General features: G+C 41.3%; 1 protein-coding gene across 2 annotated transcripts in view; it reads right to left on the bottom strand.

Moving 5' to 3' along the window:
• Nucleotides 1-13120, bottom strand: part of gpc5c (glypican 5c) — a 94172-nt gene extending 81052 nt beyond the window's left edge. The window contains exons 1-2 of one of the 2 annotated variants that reach the window (XM_070975195.1): nucleotides 12584-13120; nucleotides 3296-3457 (exon numbers count right to left, since the gene is read on the bottom strand). In XM_070975195.1, coding sequence (XP_070831296.1) covers nucleotides 3296-3457; nucleotides 12584-12761 — 340 coding nt within the window. In that variant the 5' untranslated portion in view covers nucleotides 12762-13120. The remainder of the gene's footprint in view (nucleotides 1-3295; nucleotides 3458-12583) is intronic. The other variant, XM_070975196.1, reaches the window with a different exon arrangement.
• Nucleotides 13121-20552: the final 7432 nt, after the last annotated feature.

Here is a 20552-nt window from a genome sequence, read left to right as displayed (position 1 = left end):
TGAGCCCTGAGATGGTCATGGTGACTTGCTTGGGTGGTAAATATTGCACATGCCCACATGTCTGTGGTACACATGTATGCACACACACACACACACACACACACAATGATGAGGATGCACATGTACAAAAAGCTCGAACACCCACCTTACACCCCCATACACACACACGCACACAAACGCAGATGTCGTGGCCTTTAACTGTGGGCCACGTCCCTCTCATATCGGTGACACTAGTGATCAAAAGTGTCAGCATTTTGACATCTGCTCCCCAGCAGTGTGAGTATACAGTATACCCAGATACTTACTCTCTTGCTCATCATTTGCACCTGTCATACGCGTACACACACGCAAATTGGACTGCCTGCACAAGAAATTGCCAACAAGGGATTTCTGCATATTGAACTGATGAGTAATTCACATGAGGGCTTGTTAAAACTAACAAACAAAAGATTCTACTGATTAACTAGTAACCTGAGCAAACAGACATACTGTGCGAACATATTCTAGAGGCTGATCCATCTGTTCAACTTTCTCTCAGCCAATCAGGAGGCCATGGAGAGGAGTCCACTAAGTAAGTAAGATCACTGCAGGTCTGATTGGCTAGAACAGGTTGACAGGCCAAAGCCCTTGATGGCAGCTCTAAGCTGGCCCAGCTTAGACTGGGCTCTGTGGTTGACACCTACCCACCATCAGGCCCTGACACTCATTACCTATCAACTTTGCCATGGATTAGGAGAGTCTGTCTGTTTGTGTGTTGGGGTGAGAGAGAGAAGACCGGGGGGGTGGCCTGAAAGCTGAATGCTAGAATGAAAGATGGAGGAGAAGATGCACTGTGGGGTTAGAAGAGAGGTTGTTTCATGAAAAAGATGTGACCTGCTTGCCTATGTTATTTAGGGTGTGGCAGTTGCAGTGAACGGCAAAATCTGGAGAACTCTAAAAGATTATTGGTTCACCACAGAGGCCTGTTATTGCAGCATACAATTGAACTTATTCATTTATATCAATGCTGTATCAGGAAAAAAAACTGAGGAAAAAAATTCTCAGCATTCATAAATGTGGTCTGTGTTTATGAGGTCATACTCGTGACATGACAACTCCCACACATGACAAAGCACAGTAGGGCCTTTAGGGCTGTCAAAACAAAGGCAGGCCAATGAAAACACACACGCACGCACGCACGCACGCACGCACGCACGCACGCACGCACGCACGCACGCACGCACGCACGCACACACACACACACTCCTTTTTAATGGGCATGTCCTTTTGGCTAAACTTTAACAATCAGCGGGAGTGATTTTGAGTTGAAACAATAAAAGCTGGAGTGTATAAAGAAAACATGCATAGGACCTGTCGTTGTAAGATTTATGGTCTGACTTGAATGACAGACAGATGGAAAGCTGTAGCTGTAATAATGGCCACATCATGGAAGCATGATCAAATAAACACATCAGAACTTTTCAGCCCACAGACAACTGGCTCTGTGGTGAGCCTCATGTGATGCCATCGGACAGATACAGTACAAACAAAAAAGGGGTAGGAGAAGACGGGTAGCCGCAAATAATTTTCCACCATCCAGCGTGTGAATAACAGCACCAATGGTCTCAGCCAAAATCATATTCTAATTACTTCACGCGGTATATGAGCCACTTGCTACTTCACATTCCACTTGAGGCACTCAGACAGCACAGAGACTGTCCTTAGAAGGCCCTGTGAATCAAGGGCTAGTGACATCATCATTTTCAGCACCTTCATACTCCAGTTTCTATTGTTATTCCATTGTTATTTTCCATCTTGGCCTTTTCTGGACATGTGGAACACCTGATCTTCATTCTCCAGACAGGCTCAGACATGAGGTAAGAAGGGAAAGATCTTAATGATGATGAAAAAGACGAACACCAGGAGTACTATTTGAACATGGAAACTTTAATTCATGTAATCAACCTGCTTGTAAACCAGCTGTAAGAGGGGCTTATATAAAGCACTTTGTACCTACCTACATAGCAATATGTTTGAAGGGACTGAAATGCCATGCCTTTGTGGATTTTTAGTACACTGAACACTGCATGGCAGTAACATATCCTGTTCAGATGGCATGTACAAGTTAAAACATGACCGCAATCATTTCAAAGTTCACGTCTGAAAATGAGACTTGAGTGTCACCTAACCAGTGTCATCCTCTGTTATCTTATTTGTTTCCATATTGGACGTCAAGACATGTGATATTCTTACATCCATCATAAAACAGGACTTGGCCAACATGGTGCCTAAGCACTCCATTGTCTTAAAACTAATTGCATGGTACTAAAATTCTTGCAACACTAAAAAACATCCAAAGTATGTCTGCCACCCCGTGGCATTGTGTTAGAGGTTTTGAGGAGGAAAAAAAATTGATCCATTTCAGAAACTTTTAAATTTAAATGACACTGCAAATACTAGAGGAAGAGGAAGGACAAGCTTGGGCAACCGGAGAACTGCTTGATTCAGTTGGGCGTAGTACAAAACCCTCTGGCAGGCAAGACCTATCTGAAACAGGCTTTGTATCTCCAGCAGAGCCTTGTTTATCCGGAATCCAGACATCTGAACTGACCAGGCTACCAAAGAGGCATCACAGCACAAAAAACAAAACAAAAAAAACCCAGAATAAACACCAAACAAACAAACAAACAAACTAATTACCGTGGAGAGATTCTTTCACTCTCCAAAACTACTGTAATTTCTTCAAAGGTTCCAGTAATCGTTCTGCTGTCCTGAGAGCAAGATCAGATAATGACAAAGCAGACCATCTTCCACCAAACACTAAAGCCTGAGAAAAAGGCCTCTATACCCTCCTTTTCCCGTTTACCCTAAGTGATCCTTCTCCGCAGTCCTGTTGCTGCCAAACCCACAGAAGAAGGGAAGGGGAGGGGGGAGTGAAGCCATGCCCATTTTCTGAATTGCTCATTTGCCTGCACGCCAGCTATCATGACCCTGGGGAGTAAAAACTTTTTTCACCAAACACTGGACAAATAAATATTCTTTGCAAACAAGAAAACAAACAAAAACTTTTTTGTTTTCACTGCTGAATCTGGATTCAAATAAGGGGCAGAAGTTCAGTTCCAGGTCAGCATAAAGCTGGGTCAAGCTTTTCAATTCAATATTCAGGGGTCCCACGCAGTGGTACGTACCAGTATGATAGCTAAATGACAACTCACCAACCCCTGAACCGCAACATCTCTTTTCCATCCATCAACAACCCATTGTCTCACACGAATCCCATCCAACCCACGCTTGGCCCCTTTGTCCCAGCACTTACCCTGGAAGGCATCCGAGTGGCCTGAGAAGAGGTGCTCAAGCTCATAACTGTAGGACTGAATGTTGTGGAGGATTTCTCTTTTGACTGCAAACTGGTAGCTCTCCTCCATCTTCCGGGTGCAGCAGGACGGACCCTGGTGCTTACAAACCAACAGATCCACATCTAGGAAAGTCAAGTAGAGAGGGACATGTGTTTCTTAGTATTTTTTCAATCAAATTTTTTATTTTTTTTTGTACAGCAACACACACAGTAGATCATATCATAGGGACTGGATGTGCAGAAGAATTGAAGAAGTTACATCAGTTTGGATTAGCTAACAACTTATTAATGCAAATTACACAGAGAATTTAAATGTCTTTTATATATACAGTATACTTTATGTATAGGATTCTACACTATGCTGTGCAAATATGTGTGAGTATATGTACAGTGTCCTGAGTATGCACATAGATAGACAGGCCATAACTCCACTGGGAGACAGAGGAGGCACCATGGGAGGGTGAGAAAGTAGACCAAGAATTCATCTATGTTTCCTGCTATAAATATCGTCTCTGCTAAATATATAAATATCTTTGACTCATACGGCTGCACACACGTCGTCAAGACATACATTTGTACATGCATGTGTACTATATGTCCCATAAAACCCCCAAATACATGAATGCAATAGCACTTTGCAGAGCGAACATGCTAAATTTACTGTCACTCACACACAAAAGGGCACTCATACAGTACACATACAGTAATTTGTGGGAAATTACCTCTAGAGCTACACAGCCATTAGCCATAATACTGCAGTTCATAAAAACCACATGAAGGCAATGACCTAACTGCAAATACTATGATCCAAAGAACAGCTCAATCAGGCACAATTACATCAGCTGAAATAGAGTCCGCCCTGCTCTGCCAGTGTCACCTGCTTCTCACTATTGCTACACATATAGCCACCGTCATGACATCACCGAGACTGGTCACAATTAGCATGGGCTATTAAAATTGTCCTTTCCCACACATTTCCTTGCACAGGGACATTTCCATAATGCAGAAGTCTGATATGATAACTCATTTTACAGAGAAGGGGGGGTTAGACGGGGGTGGCTGGAGGCAGGTGTTGTAACCAGAGCCTAAAGCATGGCCTTAGGACAGACCGCAAGACCAGTGCCTCACTGTCCAAATCCCTCCATGAAACACAATAGGCTTGCATTCTCAATCCCTCTTTCCCTTTCTGCTCCCTCTCTCCCATTTGCCTGGCATATCCGAGTGAGGCCTGGGTGTCTCTTAATTACCCAGTGAGGCTCCATTTGTTCCCATCCCAGAGCCAGACGAGTGAAGTCATAACTGGCTGTCCTGCCCCTTCCAGCTCATTATCTCCATCTCTGTGGCAGTCCTCTGCTCTGTTGACGCTGTCTCCCAGTCGACACTGTTCCTCTGTAGACACCACTTTTGCAAAGCCCCGTCCTGTTTTGTTTTTCTGTTTTGTGTGTGTGTGTTGAGGAATGCCACTATTTCTGCTGCTTACCTGGATCATCAGTGTATAAAGTTTGAGTATGACCAATTTTATGAAATACACTTTTCTTCTGGGCTGAGTGTGTTACAAGTTCTGCTTCAACATACAAATCATGGATATTTACAGGTCTAAACATATATGAACTCTTAAATGGATCAGGAGCTGTATTAATGACATTTCCCAAAGGAAGACATAACTGGTCCACTAAGAGCAAATAATGGCTATGTGAGTTCTAATTTCATGAATCTGATGTAGATCACCAAGACACAAGAACACGTAAACAGTGCTGGCGGTCTGCCTCATCCTTGGGATCCTTGTCATCAAATATTTAATGACATCATCCTTTTGAAATGGATATCTTTTGATGTGAGAGTATTTTGGTGAGGGTAGCATTCATGGCATCCACCTCACCAGCCAAAAAAAGCAATGCAAGAACACATTTGCACTACTTTTTCCTTTAGATTTCTCCCAGCTACTTAAGACAATGAGAAAAGACATTCAGGACATGCTTGTCAATCACACAATAAATATCAGGCTCAACACTTGACTGTGTATAAAGGAGGACGACATGACAGCTTCCCAAAAGTGAAGCCAAAGCATCTTGTTCCTCGTGGCTGGCTACAGTATAGGTCATAATCCCTGCCCCCTCTATGTTAGCATATGGGACATGGGCCAAACAAAAAAAAAAATCAAAGTGCATGAAAAAACATATTTTCTGAGTACGTTTGGTTTTAATTAGTGATTTGATGATTTGTGCTGGCTCCAGCATGTGGAATATTGTCCATCTTTATATACCGTCTATGGTGTCTAGAAACAGGTGGGACCTCATCATTGTAGATATTTTAAATAAGTAGATTCACGAAAGATGAATCTCAACAAGCTCAACCTTTTCTCTAGGAAGTAAGTGACAAAATACTGAATGAATTTGAATCCTTGAGAGTGTACTGTAGACCCCACGGAAAAGGTGTCCCACTTGTCAAATATTCATTGCTTGTGGAAAACCTGATTGGTTTTGGTTCTGTTTTAAGGTTGTCATTTTGCCATATTTGGTGTCTGTCCTCTCTCCCATTCTGTCCCTGACCCTGTTCTCCTCACCGGCTGGCTCTTTCCCTCCTTTGTGTTTGTGTGTTATCTGTGATATGAAACTAATATCCAGGGACTCACAGTGGAATCCAGCCTGGCCTCTCTGCCCCTTGTGAGTAGCTGCATGGAGTAAGTGATACTCAGAAAGACTTTGGCTGTTAAAGCCACCACAGCAGTCAGGACAGGCTGACTGTGTCACGAATATACCAGGCCACTTTCTGGGATCATTAGAGGCCTGTCACTGCGTGTATGTCCAACAGCAAATGTAATGCTGTGTGCGTTCTTTCTTGTCTTTCAAAATATTTTACATACAGTGCATTCACAGAAAGCATTGCTGTAGCTGCTGTCTGAAGGGTAAACTAAAATATGTACTGAGGGCTCAGGGAAGCATTCTTCCAAGGACTCTAAAAGTCGCTGAAGTCCACAAAATAGAGCATACCTATTAATTTCTCACTGCCTTGTTTTTGAGTAACAAGTATTTTTTTAACCATACTGCATTTAAAGTTTCAGAATACAGACCATACAAACCTGTAAAAGGCACTGACTTCTCCTTGAACTATTTCATGTTTTGTTTTATGAAATGTAAGCATTTGGTGTCATGAGAATCTAAAAGGATATTTAGTGTCAACATAAAAACAAATGGTCAAAATTTAGTAGGCACCTTTGGCAACAGTAACAGTTTTGAACATCTGGACACTGCAATTTCCCACCATTACTCTTTGCAAAACTACTCAAGCTCTGAGAAACTGCTTGGGGAGCATGACTCGACAACAATTTTCAAATCCTGTTTCACATGTTCGATTGGATGGATTGGAATGGTCTCTGACATGACTACAACAGAAGATCAACACTGTTGCTTTCAAGACATTTCTGCATAGGTTTGGACTTGTTATTCTTCTGGAAAATTAGCCGAGATGTCATCTGAGTTTACTTCCACTTTACTTTGTCTTTGCCACTCTGGCATAAAGCTGTGACTGGTGAAGCACCCGAGTGACAGTTACTGTATGCACTGTCTCTCTAATCTTAGCCATGGAACCCAGTAGCAAAGTGAAATAAAATACATAAGAAACACCATAACTACCGCTGAAGGGCCTATAAATGTCATGATTGTACCAATAAATTCTGACTTTGTTACAATAGCAGAGTGTCGAGCTCCGTTAAAGCTAGCTATGGTCTCTGCTCAACAACTTGGGTGGCATTGTTTTTAGTTGTTACTTAGAGTGCTTTGAGAATTCTTCTTGTATGCTTCGCATAACTAAGTTACTTTTCAATAACTTCGTCGTGTCAAAAGTTGAAACTAACCAGCCAAGTGTATAATGAACATGACAAATGCAGCTAGTTGGCATGTAGCATAATATGACCCACTCGTGTAGCAGCATTTGTTATGGTGATTTTATTTGATCTCATCTTATCTAATCTCTCATCAATTGAGTTTGTCAAGTTTCTCATGAATTGTAAATGTTGTTAAGTACAAGCTACAGCCATTATTCTAATTTCAAGTAACAACTCCTAGCTCTAATGTGACTTAATATAGACTCTTTGTAATTAGTGCCCAATGTGTACGCTACTCATTCTGCTTGACTAAACCGTAACACACTTTCCTCTCCAGACTGGGTGTCAACTCTGAATCCTAATTCGCTTAATCGTCCTCAGGTGACAAATACCTCTGGAGTAATTTGCCGTATTAAAGCCATGGCTCAGGGGTCTTGACTTGTTAGTCAGAATCCCTTCAGCAACACCTCAGTGCCCTTCATTGCACAAGTCAAAACTCCTGAGCGGAGAAACTCCACCACTGTATAATTGCCCCGCTAACTCACATGCCATTCTCAATATGCGGTACTACAGTAGCAGAGCAGAAGGCAGCATACTGCTGAGAGGATGGTTAGGTTATTACCACCCCTTTCAAATACACATACATAAACTCCTACTCTCATAAAATGATTTATATGCGGCTCACATCTCTTCAATATGGAGTGGAAACTTTGTTTTGATTCGTAATGTGTTGAGGACTGGGAGGACTGCAGTTTCCTGATGCTGCTGTTTTGATATTTCTCTGGGAACAAGAATAACTTTGTTCGAAAGTAGGCAATTAATGCAGTTACCCTTCTCCTGCCTCAGGAAGCCAGCACCCTTTGAAGTTTCCAGATCCACTGAACATACAGGATATTTACTCTATACAGATTTGCTGTGTTTTGGATGGACCATGTTGAATGAAAACATGTCTCAAAGGGTCTTTGCCGCATACCTGCAATTTTTGGACAGCCTTGAAACTCAACTGGAATGTTTAGATTTCCCAGACCCCAAGTTGGACCTGCCTACAGCGACTGGCACAGGGTGCAAAGCCAAGCCAGAGGGCAGAGGCTGGACAGATAGAGTTTAAAGAGAGAAGTGGAAGGCTGGTGGGCAGATGGCTGCAGACCTGGTGAAGCAGTATTATACCAGAGGGGTGCTCAGCCACAGACTGGCAGAGTAATTATGATAACATTTAAGATAATCTATTGAATGGCCCCTCTCAGAACTCAGCTCTCCTCTCATGTACTAGCTCTATTGCTAGAGCGCAAGAAGATTCATCTTTTCTAGAAGGTTGTATTATTGGAAGACGTAGATGATATACTTGGCAGTCTAATAACCTCATTAAATTGCATCCGCCACAACCACAGTAGCATGCCAGGAGGGTAAGGCCGCACACAATCCACTGAAACACAAGATAGATTTAGACTGAAATCCAATAAGAGATGTTGTATAGACACCGACTCAGACAGAGTAATCAGCTTCAGACTGGGCTGACACTGGTAAGGCTGGAATGTTTGGGGTGGAGAAAGAGCAACTGAGGTGCTTCTCTGTTCAATCATCTGCTGTGTTTTCGAACTGTTTTAGTGTTACAAACTGGACTTACTAACTGGAGATATTTTGCTGTGATTTTCACATTAGACTGAAGTAGGTAGTTGAGAGACGGAAAGGAAAAGAAAACACAGATGCTCAATGATTCTAAGTGTGCATGGAGTAGGTGGGCACCATGTGTTTCTCTCTCGGTGAGAAAGGCCAAGTTAAAAAGGGAATCAAAATAACTACAGCCAATCAAAGGCCATGTTGAGCTTTGAGAGCTTGCCAAGGTTTTTGACGCTGTAACTAGTTAAGGATGTGGCGACATGTGATAACACACTGTGTTCCCACTCCCCTGCTATTAACACATGACCCTCCTTGTTTGTGTTCAAGATATAAGACACTTTCTCTTTCAGTCTAAAATAGCTGTTAATGACTCAGTAAATCAGAGAATGGCAGCAGAGTAATAAGTTGAAAAAAGGGTCCAGTGTCCGCAGCGCATACACAATCAGATATGGCATGCTCAATCAGATAGTTTTAACTCAGCTGGAAAAGAGGCTGATCATATCTGAGGACATTATCCAAGCAGCCAAGTAGTGTGTCTGTGAAAAGCACAGCTAGCCGTCTGCTTTCCAAATGACCTATCTCCAAAGGGCTATATCAGCACCCCGTGGTAATCTCGATATGGAGTGTTTGGCTGTGTACCACCGTACCAAAGTGGCCATAACTCTTCAAAATAATCACAGGATAAGCAACTTCATGTCAGTCATTATCCAGCTTCCCTTGATGCTGAATCTGGCACAGAGATAACGTCGCTCTTTAACAAAATTGGCCCATGAAACAAACATTCAGTGTCTGCAAAGCAATGCAAAGCAAATAATTTTGGTTGGAAATCACTCATTAACACAGCCTAAACACACACTTGCATCTAAGTATTTTGTCTTCAAACAACACTGTAGTTCATGGGTGGATTCACCTGTGAAGAATGATGGTTTATAACATTCCTACTAATTGGAAAGAAATAAAACAGAGGAAATTCATTCACACAGGATTTTTTTACTTTAAGCAAACAACACTTTTTACATTGAGCTTTACTGCATTTAAGTAATTTCCTACTTTCTTAAGTAAACAATCTTTGTACCTCTTCCACCACTGCTTGCCAACATGAGATTACAGTGCTCTTGATAATCATAAGGCACATTCACAGCTTGTTGCACTTTATGCTTTCTTTGGACACAAGAAGTAAAGAAATATTGAGTAAAATATCTGTACGGTAAAAGTCCAATTGTTTTATATAAGATCATATCCAATTGGCCGGCTCTTAAGTTCCCTGCTGCTACACTCCTGGCTCTTGGTGAGAAATCCGTTCACCTCACATGAATGAAATGCAGCACTGTGTCCTAAAACAAACATCAGACTGTGAAAAGGGCTGAAGTTTTGCCACTTCAAATTTCAAGAGTTGCTTTTGTTGGCATTTGATCTGAGAACTGACGCAGAGTAGCATAATTGTGTACACACACACATATACACCAAATCTCCCACTCTAACACCCCCTTCCATTGGTCAGCGCTTTGAAGACAAGATTGCGCCTGACCCAAAACAACCTCTGTAGGACAAGTACAAATAAAGAGCAAAATAAGATGAAGCTCAAAATGTGGTGGTGAAGCTCCAGCGATGTTTGATTAGCTGTGAGGGGACGGGACGGCAGAGGGGTGGTGAAGTGTAAATGCACAAAAAATGCAGTTCACCACACCTTGTGAACAAACATAAATATTTATATCAATTAATAGTCCACACCAAGGAGTTGCAGTTTGTGTCTGGATCATATCAACCTCAGTTCCAGAAAAACTTAACAATAGATAGAGGGTACGTCTCACAGAAATATAGATCTTACTGTGGAAGATTAGAGGTGGGGAAAGCAAATTCATCAAAATGAATGATGATTGCAAACCTTTCACACCATACTGTGTGTGTGCTTTTGTTTGCTCACTGTCAGATAAAGAGCCCATCAACAGGTACCGATATGTCGCTTCTGCCAATGCACTGCAGACTGTAAAAACTAGCCACGCAAGCCTTGCGCCAGACTGCTGACACACTCAGAAGACCAGGGTCCTTCCGTTGTCTTTAAGAGCCAACCCTAAACTGCTGCTTGAATCTGACATCCTCTGTTGCTAATAGTGACACCCTGCTCAACAAACATATCAAGTGGTTTGGATGCACCTCTAGGTATGCTTCCCACACAGCTATCTATTGCTCTTCTCCCTGCTACAGCTTGCAGACTCAGACTGGATGATACTTAAGCTGCCACCAACCTACATGTGACACTATTGCAGGAAGAATCTTGTCTGTAGTCAAATAGATATTCCATATCGACTGGTATTTGAGTGTTTAAAAGAAAAAAAAAAATCCAGGCTAAAAGACTGACAAACTAATAGAAGAGATTCACAGTGACTATTAAAAGATTTAAAAGATTTGATGCACTAATGTCCACTGAATAGCCCGATTTCTTGTGTTCAAACATGTCGATTGGAATGGCCCCACAGAGACAAAACATGACATAATTAGCAGCAAGCGATGAAGTCTCTCACTATGCTTGCAGAATAACTTTCAAGCAAAACTAGCATAGTTGAACCGGAGCCTAAACCCGCTCAAAATGTGTTCTGCCTCCAAAACAGATTTGGAACCGATGTTTATCCTCATAAAATAACTTTTCCTCAGTGTGCAGGAGGAAAGCACATACCACAAAACCTTCAAGGCATTCGAAGCTGCTTTCAAGCATCACTCCGTCAATAATGTCACAGACAACAGGGAGAATTTGGGAACCATGTCAGCAGAGGTGCCAAAAGACTGTATAGGCCTGCTGTAGTAGTCTGGACAATCTGCTCTCGTAAACTGCGGCTCCCGAGCTCAAGTGCATGTAGGCTTGAAGAGTTGCTGGTGGCTGACTTATGCAAATCAATCTGAAGATTGCAAATCCTTCACTCCCTCTATTGTGGACACAATATTCGAGCCTCTTTATCCACAGGGATTAAACCATATGAGACCTTGGCATCCCACTAGACTTGTTCTAGCTCAAAAACCCTGTCTCAGCAGCTTGTGAGTGTGTTCAGAGGCTTTCTGCCAAAAGAAATTTGCAAAATAATTGTTTAATCTCTCCAAACAGCATGCTTGTGATAAGCAGCTGGGTGGCATGTGAAGCTGCAAATTGTGGAGAAAAATCAAGAGGCTGTGAGGCTTTAAACAAGACAGATCAGCTGGGGCCCATATTGTGGGTAACTTTAACATGTAATAATACATGTTAATGTACAGATAGATGTTTTTTCAAGAGAAAAGAACTCAGGGTGCTCATACACAATGCTGGACAGAAATGATGCCTGAAAGTGGACTTACACGTTTCACTAACTTACACATAATTTCAGATTTGGCAGTGTGCTACATTGTTAAGAATAAAACACAAAACATCCCCCATACAGAGCAACATAAATAACGATATTTTACCGTCAAAACCCTTTAAAAGTCTCTTCAACAACCATGACTATGAGGAGAGACAATATGACAAAAGTGGAGACAGAAAGCACTAAACTTTTGTCTCCCAGCCATTCAATCTCTCTCTGCTGTCACTTGAGTGGGCTTTTGCTTGTGGCAGACCACTCACAGCGCGTGAGTACTGACCCACGTGTGCTTTTGACAGAAGCACGGAACAGTTAGAAGCATTGGACATTAATCAAAGGCTACTTAAAAAAATAAACATTTAAACGTGCTGAAATCATAATAACTGTAGTTTAAGATAATTATGTGAAGAAAAATCTCGGATGCTTGCAGCGCGCTTCAGCCTAAGAGCTTTTTACTAAGTAGTGCCAAACCCATTGGCTCACCTGTGCCAGGTGTCTCCGGTACGCGGTGCAGCGGCCCGACCTGCCGCAGCTGGAAAGCGGTCCTCACTTCATGACAGCTGTACGCGTCCACGTCGATCACACTGGCCGCAAATATGACCGCTGACAAAATCCAAACGGATCCGCAAGAGTTCACGCGTGGGCATATTCCTCGGGACATTGCCGCATTTCACACCGGGTATCCTTGTGGATAGCCGACTGTAGCCTGACTGCAAACTGTGTGACAGTGTTGAAAAAAGACGGCGCTCAAGTACAATGAAGCGACGATGAGTTTAAACATCTGACAAACGTTTCCGTCTGATTTTCACATTATTGGTTGGGATGAGTGTGAGCGCCTCACAGCAGAGGTCTGGGGGTCTTCTCTTGGACAGAGGAAGAGTGGTGTGGGCTCAAGCCAGTGTGTCCCGCGCTCAACACTTTGCAGTGGTCGGCTGTCTGCATGCCTGTTTCCAAAGCCTTGCGCACACACCCCTCCCTTTCTGTTTACTTCAGCTAAGTGCCCCGACTAAAACTCACTCCAATTTCTCTTCCAGTGTCAGTATCTTTATAGCAGCATTTTAAATCCCGACAGTTCACCTATTTTTCTTGGTATTCTTATTTTTATTATAATTATTTTTTAAAGCATTAGTAGAACTGAAGAACACTTTGTGTCCTTCTGAATATGATCTAATTCTAAGTTCTTTTGTAGCAACTGTCTTAAAATTGAATAATATAAAACTGAAAATTATCACACCAAACTAAACCACCATTTGAATTAGTATGTCAAATCCATGAGCCTTCCACTGATGTACAAATATAAAGAGGATTTCATCACATCAAACTCTCACCTTTCACTCTTTCTGTAAAAGAGCTAAAGATGCTACCTATTTTAAACTAAGGGAAAGTCACTGCTACAAGTAAGGAACCTATTATAATGTTGACAAAGCACTAAGTTCTTTCTCTTCTAACCAAGACTTCATCAGGGATAATGAGTCAGTGGATTGTAAGCCAATATTTTGTCTTAAAGGCAGAGAATTAAATATACATCAGGGGTGGGATGGGGTTAGACAGGACAGGGCATTTTATATAGTTTTCAGAGCATGGTGATCGTTGGGTTGTAACTGATTCTCTCTGCCACAGGGAAAATCCTGTGCTTCATGTTGCTGCAGCCTGTATTGGAAGTACTTAGTCATTTGATTTACACTGCTGCCATCTACTGGCGAAAATGTTTCATAAAAAAGCAACCACACTGATTGTCCTGTCACAGTGTTAATGCTGCTTGCAGCCTTTGTAGTCAAGTTTTTTACACCGTCTATCACGTAAAAGGTCTTGGAGAGTTAAAACATACAAGAAAATTAAGTAACCATGCCATGCAAGAAGTCACACCTACAGATAAGACTATAGCACACATATTACCAATTACAGTATGTTAAACAGACACATCATTATACTAATAAAATTAGTCCGCAACCCAGCAATGAGAGCTGTTTTCTCGTGTAGCATGGCAGAGCTATATTATACACGTTTAAGTGTTTCACATTCATTTTCAAAGTTTATCACATTTCCAAATGTAAACGTGTACTGTACAGTTAATGTTACACATTTAATGATAAATACTACCCTCTCCTGGACAGATACGGTACTACATCAGTGGTCCGCCACAAACTTTTATGATAGTCTGCAAAGACTTAATACACATTTACTACATAGATTATCAAGTTATAAATAAGTTATCTTGTACCTAATCTATCTGGGATGAGACTAATTTATTGCCTCATGCATTTGGTATGCGAGCCTGCTTCAGCAGAGTATTTCATTGCTTGTCATCCTCTGAATCAAGGGGACAACTTTCATTTCAACTTTGCGGCAAAGAGATCTGCAAGGAACTGCTCAAGCTACTAAAATTACTGTCATCACCAAGCAGAGCAGCATGATCTTAATGGCATACTATTCATATGTGTCATTTATATATACTATATATAACCACATGGCATATCCTAACTTGGACTGTGTCTTGATAAAGAGAAAAGGGCATGCTAGCGCTAATTCTGACAAATTACATTTAATACTGAAAGCAGGTAAAAGCCCAGGATAAAGCTCAAGTAGTAAAAGTGGAAATGCCACCCATTGAAACTCCTTCCAGAGCAGCTTGAAACCTGCTCTCATGATCAAATGACAGCTGATGGACCAGCAAACTGTTGAGCGTGTGAGCCTGAGCTATACTGTCTGGCAGCAATCCAGTTAGAGCCTCTACTTGGACAAGGAACCACCCATATCTTGGCCTCAGCTGCTGCCGCAATACACATTTTAAGAACTTTAACAAGGCAGAGACAGGCATTAGCTCTTCTTCCAGTGGTTTGGTAGGGAGAGAAGCCAGGCTTGACAGCTGGTCTCTGAGGAATACATGAGGGGTAAGGTCTCAAAGTGAGTCCACATCAATCAGGGTTAACACAAAAACAACAAACAACATACAGAGGTCAGTCTGGGCTTGGAGATGGGTTTATATGGTGGTGACCACAGTGTCTCAAGAACAGTGAAGGCACCTGTAAAGTATGCAGGAGCACAGCTGTTGAGTCTCACTAAGAGATGACTCACAGAGAATGAATACCTACAACACAGACTACATCTATAGCCTTTACAACTACAAACTAGATGTTAGATAGAAAAGACTGAAAGTCCTTTTTTCAGCAGTGACTGTAACAACTTCGTTAAGTACTACACACAGTTTCCTCACTGCACTGCCACATCTATTGTTACATAAGTTCTATTTACTGGTATAAAGCATTCCAGCAGAGGGTGCTTATTGGTTAAGTATAAGCTGAATGTTGGCTTGGTTGCTTCTGGTTTACACATGTGATTCTGCTACTGCAGAGGTAAAGCATAGCACCAGATAATGTGAGTTATGAAGTCATGTGAACCCAAACTGTGACAAAAGATCTAGGCTCTGCAGGATGGTCCAAAGCATTCTGCCAAGAAGTCTGTATTGGTACAATGGTACCATATGCACCCCAGGTAGTTTGGAGGCACCAGCTGCACTGGCTCATCCAGCTCACCCTGCTTATTTTGTGTAGCATCATCCAGAACAGCAGAGGTTACTTTATGCCAGCAACAAACCAGGTTCAACAAACCAAATGCAACAAACCAGGTTCAATAAACCAGGCAAAACAGAAGTCCCCTCTTACCAGAAGGAGGCCGTCAGCAGAGGCTGCAGCACATGAAAGTGCAGAGCTTGGTTGCATGCACTACACCATGCACTCAGATTTTCTTCCACTCCTAGAAGACAAGCATTTTCTTAGTTAGTCTTAAGACATCAATATGCTTAATGTGAACAATTACAAATTAGGTGAATTATCAAAATCCAGGCAGTCTCAGGAAGACCTGAAGGTAAGATATGCATTGTTTTATTGCTGAATATTTAAGCAGCCTAAGGAGAACAGGAACAAAGATCCAATCAGCCAATTACATGACTGCCATTATAGGCAGTGATTACATATTAAATAAATCAATTTAAAAAAAAAAAAAAAAAAAAAGACAAGACAAGACTTTTATCAAGTTACAAGCTGGTGATCTCACCACATATGCCTGATGGAAATCCATGTCCTGAAACAGACCAATAGCTACAAACAAATGAATAAATAATTGAACTGTAACGTTTAACACCTAACATTCCCATCCTCAGTTGTTCTCTTCTTTTTAGTGACCTCGCTCAAAGTAACTCCCCACACACAGACCAGAAAAGGTAACGTTAAAGAATCAAATTAACGCTAGCTAACATTCATAATCTCGCTAGTATCACACGCTTAATAGCGACAACTGTTAGCTAACGTTAGCTACCTGACAAAACCGGCTTGGAGGTACAGTGAGAAGTTTTAAAGAGACTTTGCTGGCTGACAGACTGTAACGTTTTTGGTCAGAAAATGTCTGAACTATGCTAAATACTCCGAGAATCTGCCACAACCTGTGCCTAACGTGACTATCTACGTAGCTTTAACTGTCACTAGTGCTACTAGCTAGCTAGCGCCAGTTTGTGGCTACTCGTTATTATCGTTCCAAACAGCAACGGCTACAGGAAGTGTTGGAACGTTAGTTAGCGAAGTGCATTTACTCAAGTAATGTTACTGTTCTTTAAAACAGCTTCGAGGTAATTTTACTTTACTTGGTTATTTCCATTTCATAGAACTTTAAACTTCCACTCTACTTTTTGTCTGACAGCTTTAGTTATTAGTTACTTTTCAGACAACTTTTCATACCTTTCCTGTCCAGTGAAATCCACGTAGCTCTAAGATTGATCGTTTTGAATTTGAATTTCTCTGATAAACTGAAGGATTACGTTTTTCTTTATGGATTGACAGCGTCATTATAAAGCTGAAAACGGGGCTGTTTGGATGAACAGGGGTGTGTTTCCTACCAAAAAAGGTATGAACACATGTGTTGTGTCAATTTAAGGAAAAATAAATCCAATTTAAAATGCTGGTTTTAAATTTGAGTAGATCCAGCTATGGATGATGGACTAGCCCTGATGGGGTGTCTGGAAATCCGCCCATAACTTGTGAAAATAAAGGCCTTGCTTTCAGAAACATTTACCTACATATACCTCTGAAACTAACTCAACAAAAGTAACTTCTGTATTGGATTTCATTAAGGTTGTCTTTTATTCTTTCCTCACTTATCTCAGTTAGTCACCCCGCTTTTCTGTTCTTTGTGTGTATCTGCAGAGGCCTTTTTTACAGCAGACATTTTGACTACAAAAAGCACAGGTGGAATTAATAACATTAAGGATGACTCAGTTCCATAAAGTGTCCCGGTAAGCTTTCCAGCACACCCTCCCCAGCCATCATTATTAATGCTATTAAATACACTTTTGCTTTTTCTGCTGTGAAAAAAGTCCATTGTAGAAGTACAAATCATTGATATTAAAGAAACCAGTGTCTTATGTCCCTTAATTGCAGTGGTGGTGTTTTGAGTCCCTGCTCCTGGCTACAATGGATGTCCTCGAGGCTCCACCATGGACTTACCTGCTGAACAGGGTCAGACCTTTTACAGATGATCATGTATATGCCATCTCCTTTTATATGTCCAGTTGTTAATTGCAGCGTTAACAGTATTACTCATGTGACCTTTTCTACTGTTGTGACCTTTTCAAGAGTTGTGTCGTGCTGTTAAACTTGCCTGTGCCTCTTTTCATTTAGGCCAGATCAAGCTATCTATGCCTCACTGGCACTGTGATTATGTGTGGGGACCACAACACATGTGCACCACAATACAAGCCATTATCAACATGATTATACAGGAAATGGTCGATAGCAAATATTATTTGAAGTATCAAATACAACAGCAATAGTCAGTTCTGTATGTATATGCGTTTAGGCAAAGCTACCAATTCCAGGCAAAATATTCAAAAATACAGTCCAGTGTGTGTTTTTTAGGATATTACTGGCTATTCTTACATATCAGAATTTGTGCCTTGCTCATTTTCCTTTTTTTTTTTTTTTTTTTTTTTTTTACTGTGTATGTCTTTTATCACAATTACAGGCTAATTTTGTCATTGAATACTGAAAATCTTTAAATTTGCATCCTCTGTTTGCCTTTTATTATATTTTGCTTTTTATATTTATATTTTGAGATAGTGGAACATCTTTCTTTCTGCACAGATATTTATAGACTACAGAGAACACTTCTGATGCTGCTGCTTCTGGTGAGGCCTTTTTGACATTTAGAAACCATGTGAGGGAAGAGATAAGAGATTTTTTTTTTTTTTTCATGAGGTGCCTCTGAAATAGATGCACTTTGAGTGATTTTGGTCAGCAGATGGCGCCAATAACCCTACTTTTTTTCTGAGTCCCCACTCAGACACCCTTGATCCTCATTCAGGCAGGTTGAATTCTCTCTGCCAGGTACTGTTAATATAGTTCAAAATAAGGTCAATAGGAGGTGACAGTGTTTTCTGTAATTTTACCCATCTGACAGGAAGTCACTGTTTTTCTTCACTGTTTTTCTTTAGCCAATGTAGACCTTACTTTAAAGCCAGACCTTATTTTGAACTACATTTATTTCATGTATCTCCATTTATTGGTTAGCAGTAAGTAAGTTGCATCCTTACAGTCATCACATAAAACATGAAATTCACACAGCATCAGTTTACTATCACTGACAAGCAGTATCTCTCAGTATTTACACCACAATCAGAAACCAGTGTACATCCTAATGCTGACCTTCTTATCATATGATAAAGGTCATGAACATAACCGTGGCTTCTGATGCCAATTAAGTCCACCCAATCCTCTGACTAGCTCTACGAAAGGATGAAGTGGCTGCAGTAGTTGTGGTAGGGGATCCTTCATTCTGTGTCCTCATGCTGTGTCTGAGTCCAGCAGTTAATAGACAATCTCTGGGAGACTTTAGCCCATCAGTCCTGGCCCTCTAAACTGGGGACTTAAGGAGCTTACAGGGGGTTAAACCCCCCAAGTTTGGAGCCCTCAACCGCCTGTTTGAGATATTACGCCATTCAGTCTCCCATTTTCACCTCTGTCTTGGTGAAACAGCAGGAAGTGTGGAGGGTGGTTGTTAGAAACATGCCTCAGCTTGACATCTCTGGAGGGAGCAAGCGGTGATAAATGAGTGTTGAAAAGCTTGATTAAGTTGAACATTACCTCATGCTGTGCAGCTCAGTTCTAAGGAATGTGTGGATAAGATTTTGGTTACAAAAAAAAAAAAATTAAATAACTAAAACGAAAGCAGTGTCTTGCACTCAGAAATTACTAAATAGGGTATTTTGTGCATTGCGTAGGAAAGGGGTGCATTAGTTAACAGTACATGCATGCATACGTGAGACATGGAGTGGTCAAGTGTCTGCACATTTTTGGTCAGAGCCAGAACCTTATGCTCCATTTCTCTCGGGTGGAGATGTGAGGAGTGGAAGTAAGGCATGCTGCATCTTTAATGAGAGTCTGACATATTCAGTGCCACTGTCTCACTATCTGTCCTGCCAGTGCCTTTTTCATCCTCACCTGCATAGCACTCCCAGTGAGGACAGAAAACAGAGAATGCCACTAAGCCTCACAGACGCTTTCAAGAATCTAAATGCCACCCACACCCTCCTTGGAAGCAGATCCCATTTACAGCAGCACCATGTGTAGGTGCCAATTCCTGATGGCAATCAATCGCACTTAATAAAACCTTGTAAAACAGAGTCCTTGCTCTGTTTATAATGACTCTGTTTCCGCGGTGGCATTTAATTGATTGGTATAATGGTTTTTATAGACTCTTCATTAGTCTGTTACAGCAGTGGATCAATACAACATCATTACATGCATGATTGAACCAAGTACCAGGCATCTGCTCCGGGGCACATCGGTCTGTATTTGTAAACAGTCATTAATGTCACAATGTTCCACTGTATACATGAAGTATGGAGGTTATGTTACTTTGCCAGGCTGATTGGCTGACTACATGCTTGTGGCTTGTTAGTAAGTGAATGAAGGAGATATTATCTGACCAGAAAATTGATCAGATGTATTGTGATCAAGTCATCTGTTGCTAAACGCTATGGGCCTTACAGGGTCACTAGAACGTGTGAGGCTTTGTTCCAAGTTCTGGCATCACATATTTATATTCACAAGTAGTTATTTGCCAATTGCAGCCCATATAATCACACCAAATATATCAAATTAAGTAGAATCTTCCCACAATATGTTTAATTGGCTTTGATACACATATACAGTACAAAAACTGTGATTTCATTATTCACTGCAAATTAATTTGAGTACAGTTAAACATGCTTTTGATAATGTATTCAGGCAGTTTGGATGCCTTTCTCTCTGTATGCAAGTCTTTGTGCCTCTAAGGGTGTGTGAACTGCATAGTTACAGGCATTGTATCTTTTTTCACCCTTCACGCTGTCCCTCAGGGAGTGTCCTCCACTGTTCGCAAAACAAAGTGCTGTTGTGCACATAGGTGGAAAAATTTGTTTAAC

The sequence above is a fragment of the Chaetodon trifascialis genome, chromosome 11 (assembly GCF_039877785.1).
Source record: "Chaetodon trifascialis isolate fChaTrf1 chromosome 11, fChaTrf1.hap1, whole genome shotgun sequence".
Taxonomy (NCBI): Eukaryota; Metazoa; Chordata; class Actinopteri; order Chaetodontiformes; family Chaetodontidae; genus Chaetodon; species Chaetodon trifascialis.
Note: the sequence above shows the minus strand (reverse complement) of the source record. Positions and strands in the feature narration are given on the sequence as shown.